General features: G+C 44.8%; 2 protein-coding genes and 1 non-coding gene across 3 annotated transcripts; 1 reads left to right on the forward strand and 2 right to left on the reverse strand.

Moving 5' to 3' along the window:
* Window positions 1-2,818: 2,818 nt before the first annotated feature.
* Window positions 2,819-2,942, reverse strand: LOC119392062 (U5 spliceosomal RNA). The gene has a single exon (XR_005183654.1). It is a non-coding gene; the product is annotated as a U5 spliceosomal RNA (small nuclear RNA).
* Window positions 2,943-3,868: 926 nt separating this feature from the next.
* Window positions 3,869-9,686, forward strand: LOC119390498 (uncharacterized). The gene is made up of 4 exons (XM_037658104.2): window positions 3,869-4,140; window positions 4,981-5,139; window positions 7,006-7,094; window positions 7,918-9,686. Exons 1-4 carry the CDS (start codon window positions 3,927-3,929, stop codon window positions 8,980-8,982), a joined length of 1,527 nt encoding a protein of 508 aa, XP_037514032.1. The 5' UTR covers window positions 3,869-3,926; the 3' UTR covers window positions 8,983-9,686.
* Window positions 9,687-10,225: 539 nt separating this feature from the next.
* Window positions 10,226-14,697, reverse strand: LOC119390500 (uncharacterized). Its single transcript, XM_037658105.2, has 3 exons — window positions 14,427-14,697; window positions 13,180-13,253; window positions 10,226-12,372 (listed from the first exon to the last, which is right to left on the reverse strand). The coding sequence occupies exons 1-3, from the start codon at window positions 14,673-14,675 to the stop codon at window positions 12,135-12,137; spliced, it is 561 nt and encodes a 186-aa protein (XP_037514033.1). The 5' UTR covers window positions 14,676-14,697; the 3' UTR covers window positions 10,226-12,134.
* Window positions 14,698-16,129: the final 1,432 nt, after the last annotated feature.

Raw genomic sequence — 16,129 nt, forward strand, 5'->3', positions numbered from 1 at the left:
AAAAGCGTCGCATATTGGACGCAGAACTTGGTCGCCATCCCGCGGCATGTTAAACAGTGATTGAACACCACGGCAGGACTAGAGCAAAACGCAACGCGCGTCGTGCCACTCCGGTACCCCGGCCGCGATTTTTCGCAGGCGAGCGCGTGAGAAGGGAACGCTGTGTTACAGTCAGGTCAGGCAGGCGCGCGTCGCAGAGCTATTTTTGGTTTGGATTAGCGTGATGCCATGAGCGAGGCCGACGCTTTTACGACGCTTTGGCTAAGATCGCCACCTCGTGCTTTGTTAACGCATTGACAAAATTGAACTTCTATTGAAAACGCGCCGAATAAGACGGACGTGTAACGCGTTGCAGGCGCTAATTGCTGAGGCCACAATAATGACGAATTACTTTACCGCTCCCAGAGGGCACACCACCCCGCCGACCGGGAGAGTGGTAGATATAAAAAGGCGCGTTTGTAATGCCTCAAGAAACCGTGACCGTGGCGCAGTGGATAGCGTGCCCGGCATCTGTTGTTGCGGACCGAGCGGTCGTGGGTTCGATGCCCGCTGACAGAACTTTTTTTCTTTGCCATCTGATCGTGTAAATTTTTAAGACGTCATTTCCGTGACGGAAATACGTCACTGAAGTCTTGGTGGACCCCGGCATAAAACACTTTCGTGTTAATATTAGAAAGGAATGTTCTGCCAGGAATCGAACCTAAAGCTTCTCGGCACAAAGAGATGTGCCCGGTCGCTGCAAACCCCTTGGGCCTCCAACCTAAGTAGCCGAAGAGGCGCGAACGCACTTTATAATCTTTGTTATGCGATCATCGACAAACCACACCGGTGCGCACCGATCGCCCAGGCCCTAAGATGATTGGACGAAACGGCGCACCGGTGCGATTTGGTGAAGATGCCATTAATGCCTTCTCCCTCTCACTCCGCTCTTTGAATCGGTGGTGCCGTCATCTTGAAGCAGTGAAGTGCAGTACGGCATCAGGACACGAACGAGCACCCGCAATGCCTGCTTCGGTAGTCTGAGCTCAGCGGAAGCTCCCAGTGAAACGCATTGTAGGTGTTCTGCTTCGGTGACGACGCAGTTTTCGCACGTGTTATGCCTTTTGAATCGGATTAGCTCTGACGCCTCGTCGCCTGCGTAGTGCAGCGTCCACGACGCCTGTAGTTGCGCCGAATAAGAAAAAATTCGGCAGATCCCACGTACCGTGGGAGTCGATGTTATGCGAAGCATGCGGCGGGAAGGTGACTGTGGCGTAATTTTTTTTACTGATCGACACGTTACAAAATGACGCTAACGATTTGTATAAATTTTATACGCACACATGTATGTTAAAGAGCCGTATATGTGTTATATAACCAGTTGTTTACAGTAGGGTAACGCTGCGAATGGCAACGTGGGTATTACCAACACCAGAAGCGGTAAGCTGATATGTAGTGCTTATACGTGTCCCGAGAACGCACGCACAATTCACGAACCCGTGTTCATGTGTGGAAGAAGTTCTTGACGGTTCTTGAACAAGGGCATCATCACCGTGATCAGTGAGCACCAGCAGCTGGTCACGACTTGTTATAGGATACGGTCGTGATGGTGGTGACGAGGGGTCCATGTGTAGTGAGGTGTGTGGTATAGTAGAGCTGTTGGAGTTCATGGATGCTTCAGTCATTTCATCGACAAATTGTCTGTCGATAGAGCCGGTGACATGTCGGAACCTGAATCCACCCTTCGCATTGGTGAGGTATAGGCCGTCGAGGTTGGTAGGTTTGGATAGTGCTACGTAGACCAACATCAGTGGATGGTGCTTGCCGTATTCGTACACTACCTGGGCGTATGTGGCCTACGTAGTCTAGTCTACAAAGCGGCTGTCAATTAATCTGGCATCGTCCTCGGTCAGCATGTTTATTAGACTGCTATAAAAGCAGACACAACACTAGAACAACAGACGTTAATCGGATATAACGCCTGTATCGTAGGAGTACATATCATAGGAGTATCATGTAGTGTTTATTGCTTTCTTGTAAAATTAGATAGCAAGCACCACAACCACAATTGACGTTGCACCGGTATTGCGCCTGCGTAGGCTGTTTTTACAAACCAGTTTATAGACCTGGCGTGGCTCAGTGGTAGAATACCTGATTGCCACACCGAATGCTTGGGTTCGATTCCTGCTGGGATCCTAATTTTCATTCCTTACATTCAACGGGTCAACGCTGCCGATGTTGCTTTTCCTTAACGCTCTAGCATTTAAGTTACCAATGTCTGCTCTCGCCACTCCTGGGTAGATATAAACTGTCAATCACCTGTGGCACATACCCGCACACCGCGGCCCGTGGCAAAAGGGTATGTGCCACACGTGTCTAGTGGAAAGGGTTTGACGACGTACGCGACAGGATTTTCACGTTATTCATGTAACGACCCGACAATCATATTCGTCAAATCCTCTTACCCTCCCATGCCAATTTTGGTCTACACCAAGTTAAGGAGGCGACCGTGAGAGCACCCAGACGTAGGCGGCTAGATAGATAGATAGATAGATACGTAGATAGAAACGCTCAAAGTGCCAAAGGTTCGCTAAGAAATGCTTCGCATTTAAAAACTACGCTAAGCTCCGTAGAAAGGCAACGAACTACTGCCGACTCCTTGGCCGCCATATTCAATTTACGGGCGGATGGCGGTGAAGCGAGTGGATTTCCAGTGAATTTTGCCGTTTTCGCCCCTTTCTAGGCCAAGTGTGAACGGAGGCGGTTTTAAATGCCTACTAGAGTCGGCCGAAAGCATGAATGGACGTCGAAATCTGCTTTTGGATTGACAAATCAGGCCCCACCCAAACAGGCAGGGCCTTCCAAAAATTCGCCTGTAGGCTCATTGGAGTGTCCCTCCCCACGGTAACCTTTAGTAAAAGGCGAAAGGTTAACTCGTGTAGGGTGAGGAGAGACCTGAGCGACGGTTGAACGATCACTGGCCACAACGGCACCGCACGTAAGCCGACCCTCGCACAATAACAAGCCAGGCAAGTAATTCGACGTACTGTATCATTTACGCCAGCTGAATTGTTAGCTTTTATTTCTTCAGGCTGAGAGAAGCAATTTCGGAATGCAGTTTCTTTAATAAAAATTAATTGGAACCTTAGAGCATCAGGGTATATTTCGCGAAACGTACCGACTGGAACCGCCTAGTGAGCTCTCGAATCAGTGCTGGCAGTGAACGCACGCTACGAAATTCACGCATATCCACGAAGTGAATAATGATGAGTGGGCGAAGCACCGGGGATCATTTGGGTAATCGTGAATTCCCCGTACATTGCCCACTCGAGCATGCAAATGCGCGACAAACACGTGTGTACAGTATATACAATGTTGTTTTATTGATGTCATAAGGCGTATATGGTGTTGAGGTGCGGACTTCGTTTCCCCTTCATTAGGACCGCCTTGTGATCGGTGAATGAAGAGCCAGAGGTTCTTGAATGGGACGTAATCTGAAGTTAGCGAAGACGAGGTCTATACACGTGCCCCTGGTTGTTGTTGGATGTTTATGGCCATATGTATAGTCATATGCAATGAATCTGAGAGCATAACGCGCCCCTAGGGGTCTCCATTAAAACCAGAGCACGCGCCGGGAGCGAGCGCTGCTACCGCAGCGCCCCTAGCGCACTCTATGTAAACCAGAGCCACGGGTTCACGGTGTTAGAATAGTTTAGGTGGAGCGACGGCGCGTTGGAATGAGGAGAAATCGGAGACCTCTTTCCCTTTCTTGCCGAAAGGAGGCGCGCGCGGTACGGTGGCCGCCTGGCTATTCGCAATGCACACAGACGGTTGCGCCGCGTAGCGGCCGACGAGAGCACAATTTCAAAGAGTATGGCGCATTGTAATGGCTGTTACAGAGTGGCTCCAGGCGCGTTTCTCGTTGGTTAGCAACCTCTATCTACGCGATGGAAAAAAAATTTAAAAGCAACAGGATGTGTTGCGTGCCTCAGTGCACGAACCGAGCGGTGAAGGATGAGATAAGCCTTCATTCGTTCCCGCTGGACGCGCGACTTAAGAAGGAGTGGGTGGTGAAGCTCCGGATCGGCAAGCCCGTGACGCCGCCAATGAAGGTTTGCAGCGCACATTTCATCTCCGAAGACTTCTTCTGGAGCAGCATTGGTAAGCCAATGCTTATTGTTGACATTGTTCCCGAAAGCACAAAGATTACGCTTTTACGATGTTGTAACAGCTTTCGTGAACGGCACGTTCAATGCGGGACGTAAATACACGCTAACAAGTCGCTGCCTATCTATGCCTTACGACGCCCGATCGCTCCCGCAACAATTGATTGTTATTTGTAGAGCGGTTAGGCAGCTGGTGTCTGATGTTCTGGCGTCAGCAAAAAATGAACGGCGTGTTAATCCTGAGAACCGGTCGATCGTTTCAACAGATTATAATGTGCGATTGCGCTTTGAAGCATCTTTCCACGTGGGCCCTTCGATCGCAATCAAGGCCAGTCCGGATCGGATTTCGCGATCGACACTGGTCGCTGCTTCACGGCCAAAGCCTATCCGAATCGAGTTTAGCGTAGACGTCACCCAAACCGCAATCATATTGATCCCAATCGGGCCTGATCGCAAGTGACACTGTAGCAGCAGTTGATCTGGACCGAGCACAATACGAATCGGCCCTGATCGCGCGAGAAATTCCCTAGTGCCACCGGTATTACTTTTCAGCGCGATAGCTTTATCACTGGTTTTAAACAGTCTCCTCTAGAGTGATTGTGTAAGTGTGCATTAGCACTTTGTTTGAATGAAGAAATTAATCAATTTAATTTTATTCCTACCCATGGCAGCTGCACTTTTATGAAGGCAGAATTAAATAAAACGCTTCGGTACCGCGCACTGGATGCTCTTTTAACACCAAGGTAGTCGAAATGTGCTTTTCTGTAATGCCTCAAATCAGATTGTCACTGTGGCACGTAAAAACGGATATCGTTTCAATTCTCATTTTGTGTAGACCCCAAAGTGTGGACGCCTAATCGAAGACGGCTGAAGAAGACTGCTGTACCTTCACAGAACTTGCCCACAAGAACCCATGACAAAAAGAAAAAGGACTTGTCAAGAATACAGGAAGCAGCAGCGCGAGATGCCCGTGCCTCTGCTAGACATTGTCATGGTATGTTGTTTCATAGGTTAAAGCACCTATGCTTCTTCAGTGCAGTAAAAATACATTATTCATGCTGTGTTATTGCTAATATTTATTATGACATGCCACGTAGGGCACACAAGTAAGAAACCTTGGAAGGCTGTGGATTTGATCATAATTGGGTGGCACAGTAGTATATTGTTTTAGTTGGCATTTGCTTTACTACTTTGAGAAAGTTTTGCTGATAAGCCCGTAGAAAGTCAAAGGTGCAATGTCAATCTAATTAAGTTCTGTTCAGGAAGTAGTGCAAGCTGTTCAAGCACTCCTGGCTGTCAGCCATCTCCACAGTATCCATAGGCAAAGGTTTCATCTCTTCTAGATTTATTATGGTTCTAACTTCTTCTGCAATCACCATGATGCTTTCACACACTTGCAAAACAATGCTACCAGACATTATGACTACCACTGCAGTGTGGGTCATCGAACTGATAGGAATGCAGACAACCAAACTCATGGAAAGTGTCATATGTGCATGCCACACTAGTAGCAACTGGTTGCAGTGTGAACTCGACACAAGGACAAACGAAGGCACAAAGAAGACACACACGGAGCGCTTCTTTGTGCCTTTGTTCGTCCCTCTGTCGAGTTCACGCTGCAACCAACTGCTTCTAATTATCTGCTAACAAGCCAACTTCGCACCTCTCGTTGACATCACTGGTGTTTGCATCTTTCAAGATGCATTTCGTGATGTCTTGCAGCAATAAACTGGTCTCAATCCATGTTCCACTGCACAACCTCTGCCTTGGTACACACTGGTAGTTGCACTGCAGCTGCATTAGTACACACAAACAAACGCCATAAAAATGCATCTGGCCGTTTTCACTACTGACTTTTCTCTTTCGTCATTGTAGCACAACGAGGGAATAAATTGTTGTGCATCTGTGCGTTGCAATAACATGCGAAAGAAACTTTTAAAGTGCTTACGTCTTGCAAAAATACAACAGCTGCCTGCAGGAATGCATGGTTAAGGAACAGTAAACAAGCCAGGCTGACAGGCAGCCAATAGTTATTGCGCTGTAGGTTTATTTGACTTCAAAGGGCTGATGTGCATCTCTGAGTGCACGTTGTCAAAAATTACCAAAAAAACTAACAAGGCATAGAAAGTGGCATGTGACATTTTGTCCAAACTGCATGTTCTTATGCTCAAGCTCTAGAAGCAGTGAAGAAATGGCAGGACAGAAATTGAGAGCTTTCGGTTACACACCTACCTCTCTGGATAAATTTGCTTGTGGGTAGTGATGACAGTTGGTCACGAAATGCGGTAACACCAGGCGTAGGTTGGCAAAACATGTGGAGCTCACTCAGACTAACTCATTAAATAGTATATTTTGCCTTTAGGGCTTACTCGGACTCAGGCTCACCAAAATTTTTTTCAATCGGACTCACTCGGACTCAAATTCACCAGAATATTACTCACCGCAACTCACTCATGCACAGACTCACAGCTCCGAGTCTGAGTGAGTGCACTCGTGAGTGAGTTTGCCGACCTGTGATGCCAGATAATATTCAGAAATTCAAGACATAACAGGGTTAATTTTAAAGGATTACTCACATGGCTAGACTCGGTCATTGTAAACAAGAATAAAAATGTGGTGGTCAGTCTAGCTGCTTGCACTCATGTGGTGCTAGATAATGCAAACCACATCTCCAACCATATAAAGTATACTCATGTCGTTCTATGGCCAAGATAAAGCGGTTTTCAATCAATCTTGAATATACACTGGCTCAGGCTTGCATATTTACAGTATCGTAAATACACCCTGAGCTGTCACTGTTCCTGCATACTCTTTTGCAGTGTGGAATGTTTATGAATTCTTTCATTTCACTTTTGTGCAGAACCAACTTCTCAAGGAACATGTCGGGAACCTGCCCGAGCTGTGCATGGGCTACCTTGTGAAGAGAACCCCGATGATGACCTATATGATGTAAAGGCTCAATTACATGTTGTAATGTGTATTGCCATTGTAGCTAGATGCATCCAGGGAGAAAGCTTGGCAACCGAGATATGCATTTCTGCTAACCAGTGAGCACAAGTTCATGTCAATAGCTTAAAGCACATACCCCTCAAGGTTTCGTTACACCCTCTGGCAACTTTTTCACCATAATATGCCATACTCTGATCTGACCCTTTATATATTGCGAGGTATACAGAAGGGAAATTATACAAATCAGCTCATGGCATGCACAATAACTTGTGCAATATCATCATACATGAAGTGAAGGTTTCCATTGCATTTCAAAGAGGCTCCAGGAAAGTAAAATGCCACATTTCACTTCTTCCAAGAAGTCAAACTCTTGTTTCAGAATAGTTGTGTCGCTGCAGCATGTACCTGCAATTCTCTCGTATTTTGCTGTGTAGGCAAACATCTCAACATGTCATGTTATTACGGAAACAATGAGTCAGGTAGCTGATAGAATAAGTAAGCAGTGAAAAGCCACAACACTGGTAGGCATAAATTGATATAAACAGTATAAGATCTTAGCATCCCACTATAGCACGCCTCATCACCCACTATGCGGCTGTGCATACATATGACCCTATCAAGTATTTAAAAAAATTACAAAGACAAATTAGCTAAGCTATTGCTTTTTTATTGCAATGAATCCAAAATGAGTTAAATCAGTGTGACACTATTTCCGCCAAAATGCCCAAAATAGCTCTAAAGCAGAGACTAGTATATCAGAAGATTCGTAGATGTGTTTTCTTGACTTGAATCGGTCCTTACGGGAAAACTTTCTTGCACGCAGGTACGACAGCATGGCCAGGAAACTGCATCACAACCATGTCCTAGTGGTGCAACTGGTACAGCTGCTTCCTCACTAGACCAGGAGGCTGCAGAAGCCCTTGTTCAGCTTTCACAGTTCATCCAGAATGTACCAGACATGTGTACACAAGACAAGAGCATCCAGGTCGATGTGGACTCCTTTATGGGGAAGAAGTTCAGGCTTGTAGATTTACTCACATCAGACAACATTGTTCTTGCTTTTACTGGTGTATCAATGAATCTGCTGATAGCAGTTAGTAATGAAGTAGGCAGAATTGAAGAGGCAGTCACTGAAATGTCAACTCTTGAACGCGTTATTCTCGTTCTTGTACGTTTGAAAACGTGTTTACCCTTTGTGTGTTTGGCCCCCCTATTTTGTGTGAGCAGAACAACTGTCTCTCGCCACTTTTACAGCACACTTCATAACCTTGCAGCGGTTCTGGAATCTGCAATTCCATGGCCAGATAAACAGGAAATTGCAAGAAATCTGCCACAGTGCTTTGAAGAATACAGGGACGTACGTGTTGTGCTAGACTGTACTGAGGTCACAGTTGAAAAATCGCACTGTGCTTCGTGTAGAATTCTAACGTATTCGCATTACAAGGGAACGCACACAGCAAAGCTTCTTGTTGGTGTCTCGCCTGCTGGTTTAATCACTTTTGTCAGCCGTGGTTTTGGAGGCAGAGCGTCAGACAGAGCCTGCGTTGAAAAATCGGCAGTTCTAGCAAAACTCAACAGTTTTGAAGATGACGTAATGGTTGATAAAGGTTTCAACATAGACGTATTATGTGAAAACCTCGGGCTGGGGGTTGTGCAGCCTCCATTTCTTCGTGGACAGCTGCAGTTCACCGCAAAAGACTCAGAAAAGACATTAAAAATAGCCAGGGCACGTGTGCACGTCGAGCGGGCAATCCAAAGGATGAAACTTTTTAAAGTTCTGAGGGAACCTGTGCCTTGGGAAATGGTTGGTGCCCTTGATGACATATTTATTGTGATTGGTGGAATTGTAAATCTCTCCACTCCTATTCTCTCTGAGAAAAGGTTCTAGTGAAATTATGGACGAATCTGTTGTGTCCGCAAGCGAATTTTCTGCTGCTTCTAGCAGAAGTGACTCGGAGGATAATGTCAAATCATGAAAATATAGTTTGTATGATAAAAAACCGTAGAACGAGCCAGGATTGTAGTCAGGTGTTGATCAGTACGTTACGCTTTCTGGCATATCGATTTTTTACTCAGATTGAAATGTCGTGAAAATGTTGGCAATATTATATCTTTTCTTTGTAGTGTCGCAACAGTATATGGTAAAAATTTGGTGACATAACCGTCAACCAGCAGAGAGACGTTCAGTCCAAGAAAGCTACCTGGCCGTGACCTCAGAGTAGTGTTGCACAGTGAAGCGATATGTGTCACAAGGAAAATCGGCGTTTCGGGCATCTTTTTCACCGCGGAAGTAATAAGCAGGATTTGTGCTAATAAAAATGAGAGTGCGTGGTTGCAAATCTTATATAAGCAGTCTTATGCCAAAGTTGATGATTCTTGGGAAATGGTCACGGCCGCAGAAATGATGAATTTCATTTGCCTGCTGATCTTATGGGCATTGTCGAGCTTCCACGACTATACCTCGCCAAAACAAGTACATTCAGAACAAGTCCTACCGATTGACGAAGCGGAGAAAATACAAAAGGTGCTAAGAGGACAAGAAACTTGACTGGACAAATGCTACTTGTAATGCTTGTTTTGCCCAGTGGCACACCAACCTTAGAAAAAAATTTTTTTTACATCTCAGAGCTTTCAGGCATGGCTCCACCTACTTCGATAATGTCATACATTGAAATGGGAAGACTTTTTGTAACTTACACGTTTAGATTATTTTTATTGTGTGCGGGGAAGCCGTGCTCAATGCTACCTTTTGGTATGTGATTTTTTTATGTGCTGCTATTACCATGCTTTGCTAAAATACCTATGGCTGAATAGCAAATCTATTCCTCTTCTCAATTATCTTTATTGTATTGCTGTGTTTCAAAAATTTGTAGAGGGAAGAAATGTAACCGTGTAACCTGATGGAGTAATGCAGTTTTCAGTGTGCACAAAAAAAAACTTGTAACTCATACGCTTTTTGAGCTACACCAAACTTTCCTTTAATAAGAAAGCTGTTGGGCAAATATTTTGCTATCTTAGATTATTTTTCAATTTTTTTCCATGTTCGGGGTATAGCATTGAAAATATTCTATGCAATGTTCAATAAATCATATTAGAACTTGTTGGGCTAGTGGGTTACTTGTCATATTGAACATACTTAGCGCAACTTCGCACTCAAAAACACTCACATTTCACTCAAGAACACACCCCACACACAGCGCTTGACAATAAAGCTTGTTTTTTATTAATGCTCTTGCATATTATACCTTAATATGCACTTTTTGAAGTAATATCACTACAAAGTACAATCACTTCGCTCCATATTGATATATATTACCACACTGTATCTATCATGTTATTCATAACAAAAAATAATTACTGAAACATACAAAATGTGGCCAATTTTCCCACGGTCACGAAAGAGTAAAGAACTTAGCATGGCAGAGGAGGTATACAAGGCCAAATGCTACTGAATAAAAACACATGGACAGTTTATCCTTAAGCAAGTTCTGCAAGTTTGGGCAAAACGTGCTTGAAATACACGAATTGAAGCTTGCGGACCAGTTTGTCGATGTGGTCATCATTTCTGTGCACAGTTAATATCATTATGTCACCAACTTCTCTTTAAACTTAGTAAGCTTAGTCTTGACCCTAACCTGTTTAGATGGCTTGAGATTTTCCTCTTAAATCGGTCACAGTACATTGCATCAAACGGTCATACTTCTTCATTTAACGCTGTGGACTCTGGTGTGCCGCAGGGATCAGTTTTAGGCCCTCTTCTTTTCCTAATCTACATTAACGACTTACCAAACGCTGTTTCCTCTAACATTTATTTTTTCGCAGATGACTGTGTTATCCTCCGCGAAATCTCGGATAACAACGATAACAGGTCTGTACAAGATGATATTAACGCTATCTCTAACTGGTGTGACGTATAGTTAATGCAACTTAACGTGACTAAATGTAAAACAATGCGTGTAACTCGTAACAATATTCCTTCGCCAAACTATTATCTTAATAACATTCCCCTAGAAGCCGTGACATTCTACAAGTACCTTGGCGTCTACATAACCTCGACACTTTCCTGGTCCTTACACATTGATAAGGTAATAAGCAATACTAACCGCATGTTAGGATATATCCGGCGAAATTTCTCTTCTGCTCCTTCCTCATTAAAATTAACCTTATATGAAACACTCATTAGGAGTAAAATAGACTACGCATCATCCCATCTGGGACCCTCACTCCGCAACCCATATTCAATCGCTTGAACTAATCCGAAATAATGCCACGCGTTTCATTTATAGTAATTACAGCCGAACATTAAGCGCAACTTCCATGAAAAACTCCTTACTACTTTCTCCCCTCTCATCCCGACGTAAGTGTTTTCGCCTTGCTTTATTCCGTAACTTATATTTGTACAATTCCTACCTGCGTGATAATCTTATATCATCCCCTTCTTACATTTCCTCTTGCATTGATCATGTCCATAAGGTTGGGATAATGCACTGCCATTCCAGAACCTGTCACGAATCATTTATTCCCAGGACGTCTCAAGAATGGAACCACCTTCCCGGCACGATTGTTCCTATCTTTGAAACATATTTTTTTGTTTTGCTGCTGTACTTCTCGATGGCTAGTTGTTCGCAGTGTTTACCATAACGCGTTGCGTTATTTCCATAGAAGCTTTCGGAAAACATTTTTGACACCTTGCTTTCCCAAGATGTGGCATCTTTTGGTATGTATGTAAAATAAGCGTGACATTGCCTCCCTGTTATCCTCACTTTTCGTTCTCTTCGCCATTTTGTGTTGTCTTGATGCCTTGTTTCGGTGCACATTAGAAAAGCCTCCTCTTCAGTGAGCTGAATGTGTGCCTTGTAGACGTGCAGCTCCTCTTTTGCAAGGTCATTCTGTGAAAACTTATATATTCCCATCGCTGCTGCATCTCAAAATGCCACATCATGGAACATTAGTTGGCTGTATTTTTTCATTTCATTCTTCATGGTGTGCTTGATCAAAGTTCGCTCCTCAAGGGTGACACGCTCGTGAAATGAATTGCTTTCATTCTGATGCATCCTGCCCCGCTGATGTAGCACCAATGCACTCTGTTGCGCTGCGGCAATCAGCCGCTGCCGTACTTCCTCTTGTCGTTTTGGGTCCAGAATTGGCCGCAGTTACGACTGTACATGGCGCAGTTCTTTTAAGTTTACAAGCCTCATATAGTGGACTAGTCTTTAACTTGCCCCAGGCTTGTGTCACATCAGTTGACGTCAGCAGGTCCAAGTTCTGGATGCCAGTCCTATCAATAAAATAAAACAAACCACAAAGATCACTTTTGATATCTTCTGCTCCTTTGCAGTGCTGCTTAACAGAATACTTGGGATCAAGTGCACCTTCTAGAGCATGTTCTGCAAAGTAACATGTAACGATGTTGCTTATGGCTCACTTTCAGAGACATGCCCATGCTGTTTCACAGTTATCTTGAACATTTTATTGCGCACATCAGTGTTGCTGGTCTTGATAACTTCTGTTTTGCACAGTATCAACACGTCTTTAGTAGTGATTCTAGCATAAACCAAACAGCATCAAGAAACCATAGTGAAACATAAAATGACTTCATTCACTTGTTTGTAATTTTAGCTATTTATTACAAAACATTCATGTGCAACCTGTCTTCAGCTGCCTTGTTGAAGAGAGGCTAATTGCAAAAATGCTACAAAAGGTGAGCTCTTCATACAGAAATATTTTTTGACAGTGAAGCTTGTGGAATTAACATTCAGTGTCAACGAACAACTTTTCATGAGACAGAAGAAGCCACATCGATTTATACGATGGGCATCCCAAGCATTAGTGCACGATTGACTGCTTCAGCATTAGAGGCCATATGACATAAGTAGCAAAGGGAAAAGTACAACCACCTTTAATATTTGATTGTTTCAGAGTTTTGGATTGCACGGCTTCGAATGGTGTGTATGCTACGCTTGAGAGTGGGGCAGGGACAGCTGCTGTAGAAAACGTTGGAGGAAGTTTACATGGTTCTGTTTTGCTATCTGTACGCTTGGTTGGTGTTTTATGCAATTGAATAAACAGAGAAAACTGCTCTTGCCTGTTCACGTGTAGCAGCATTGCAATGATATGTTTGCAACGCTCTGAGTTTCCGGCTTTGCAGGAGCAGTGGCCCTGCAGAAGAAAGTGGGTTATACACAAATACCACCTCTCAGGAAATGGTAACACCCATTCCGAATAAATATTGCACTACTACATTAGTCACTTTGACTTGGAAAGGGAAGCGGCTGCCAGACATCAGCTCGTATTTGCCAAACTTGGTTCACCATATCCACACATGCGCCATAACCACACAATGTTTACCTAAAGGTGCTGCAATTTAGTCAGTTATGCAAACATAAAATTTGCCAACTGAATTTACGTATTTCTAACAGATGTGGTTTAGCTTACAACCAAAATTTTGGTTGCTTTCGGTAGTTATAGATCAAAGGAACATTGCATTATTTTGGAGAGCAGTATTTCTTGTGGGCTTACATTTTGTTATGAACCACTCTGCATCACGTGCGTGCACACACATCACACACAGTTCAGCCGCACTGTGCATGAATTTAGAGTATTTGATACCTTGGCCCGAATGAAATCAAATTCTGTAGTACAGAGGCGTAACTCGCAATACAGGAAAAAATGGCAAGGTACTGGCTGTTGCACATTTAAGGGAAAGCCCGAAGCGCATTGCAATGTGCTCCAAGTTTTCCCCTAAGTGTGAAACGGTGTGTACGTACACTGATTAAGGTTTTGGGTTGCGACTATTTGCGGCGCTATTTCTAACCCACGTAGGTTGTACGATACTGCTTTCAACCCCACTCCCAACATCCTACTTCGTTTTTGTTGCAGTGGCAGGCGAAACGGAAGCAACAAACTTTTTGGGTGGCACGCTGAAGTGCGTCCTGTGCCTCGCTAGGCTCATTGCATCGGAACGTAACTGGATCCGCAGCTGCGCGCCGTTCCTAGCTCTCTGGAATAGTTGCGTGCACGGACCGTATTCGATTATAATCCACTTTAAAACGAGATCGGCGTACCTTTTCTGTCCCACCCCGAAAACGCGCCCAAGCCATATCGTTCGTTTTGGATACTTTAGCGCTGTATACATCCTTCAGTAAGGTTAAGTACGTCATTCGCGGTAAGATAAGCACGTACGCACTTCTTGTTGAGCACGCTAATCACCTATATTTACACGGGGTGTGACGGCACGATGTGGAGCACGACGCGCTATCTGGCACGGTGTGGACATGTGTGCGACCACTGCGGCTGCAACATAAACAAAAAGCTCATGCAGTACGTACGTACCTTGATGTGGCTGCTTACGTCGAAAACAAACTCCACCTCATGGGGCTTTCCTCGGACATGGGACGTTTGTAGGCAGAGTGCTTGAACGCTAACGGCGCGAACGCTGCAAGCTTTAACGCCACAACAAATTAAGTGGCCGGCGTTCAGAACTTCTTCGCCCTCGACGAGACACCGAATCCTTTTTTCGGAGGTTTCGAGGTGTCCCATGATATTCGCTAGTGATAGCTGTTTTGTAAAAGGCAGCGGCATTTTACAGCTGATGAGAATCAACTCTGACAGGGTCAAGAAAAGGCCGGCCTCTTACGACACGCCATGTGCCGTCGACAAGTTGATAATCTCTGTGTCCGCCATCTTGGATCGCCACGCGCGCCACCTATAGTTCGTGTGCATTGCGAATACCCAGCGCAAACCTGACGCGTCTGACATTCGGTGTTTTAGCGTGTTTAGCGATATCACAAGGCCCTGTGAGGTTTGTGTGGTCTTGTAATATCATACACATAACTTCAATATAAAAATTTTGCAGTGTTTTATGCATGACGGTTCGGCATGCGGCGTGAAGCTCACAAACACCACCTTCGCCCTCGGCAACACAGAGGCCTAGGCGATCGTGCCCGCATTATGTCTACAAAAGTTAATCTGCAGTTGCGTGACGCATGTTGAATTCACCCTTCATTTGCCCTCGAAAGATTAATTGATGTATTTGCTGTCAGCACCATATAAAGAGCAGGTATCATGCGTAAGTTGCATTTCGCATATGAGGTCAGCTAGGTGACCCTACAGAACCTTTTACTACGAACCGCTTATTTGCAAATCCGTAAACATTTGCGAGAAGACAAATGCTTCAATGTAGTGGAATAGATTAACTCTAGGTCTTTCGGGGCGTGCACTAGCACGTGACGCGCCGCTCCCACGTCGGGAAATACAGGAAATCGCGCATCAAAATGTTTTTCACGAACAAAATCTATTGTTTGCAACTCGCGATCATTCCGTGGAATAGCACGTCCCCACACTTTCAATCGGTCACTACCCTTCGGAGCAGCGAAAAGGGAAACTTCCTCCGTGCACGATTTGTAGCCCGTGTTGCATCGCGGCACAAAGCACTTCTTGCCAATCTGGACAATATACGTTGTATAGATAATGACACGATAAACAAGGATAAGCTATTTCAAATAGGCTAGCATTTTGGTGGCAGGCAGGCGTTTCGAATGACGAACGTATGTGCATGAATGGGGCCTCGTCTGGTTTGGCGTGTTAGTTTTAACGGGTAAGACAGTGACGTCACGGAATATGGTGTCACTCTCAATTCCTGTCATTCCCGAAAAAAGAAACTGGAAAGCAAATGGTTAGAACGCTGAAAAGGAAACGAGCACGACCATTTCACGTTTGTGCACCCAGAGCAGGGCATAAAGTTCTACTTCTGCTACTGCAACAAACAGCATGTCTGTGACGAACAACGAAAGGCACAATCAGAATGGCACATGGTGAGTCATGTTGGATTGGTCGTTAAATGGACGTTAACTTTCATTACCACGCGCCAGCCAGCACGTGTAAACGTTGCAAACTCGGCTGCTTTAATCCATCCGATATGGTGCATGCACAACGACAACCCATGAGAGGAATTTCTAACCTACCATTGTCAAATGTGTTGCTTTCTTCTGACGACCATCATTTAGTGAAACGTCAACCCTCCCCCCCCTCCCCCC

The sequence above is a fragment of the Rhipicephalus sanguineus genome, chromosome 4 (assembly GCF_013339695.2).
Source record: "Rhipicephalus sanguineus isolate Rsan-2018 chromosome 4, BIME_Rsan_1.4, whole genome shotgun sequence".
In the NCBI taxonomy this organism is placed as follows: Eukaryota; Metazoa; Arthropoda; class Arachnida; order Ixodida; family Ixodidae; genus Rhipicephalus; species Rhipicephalus sanguineus.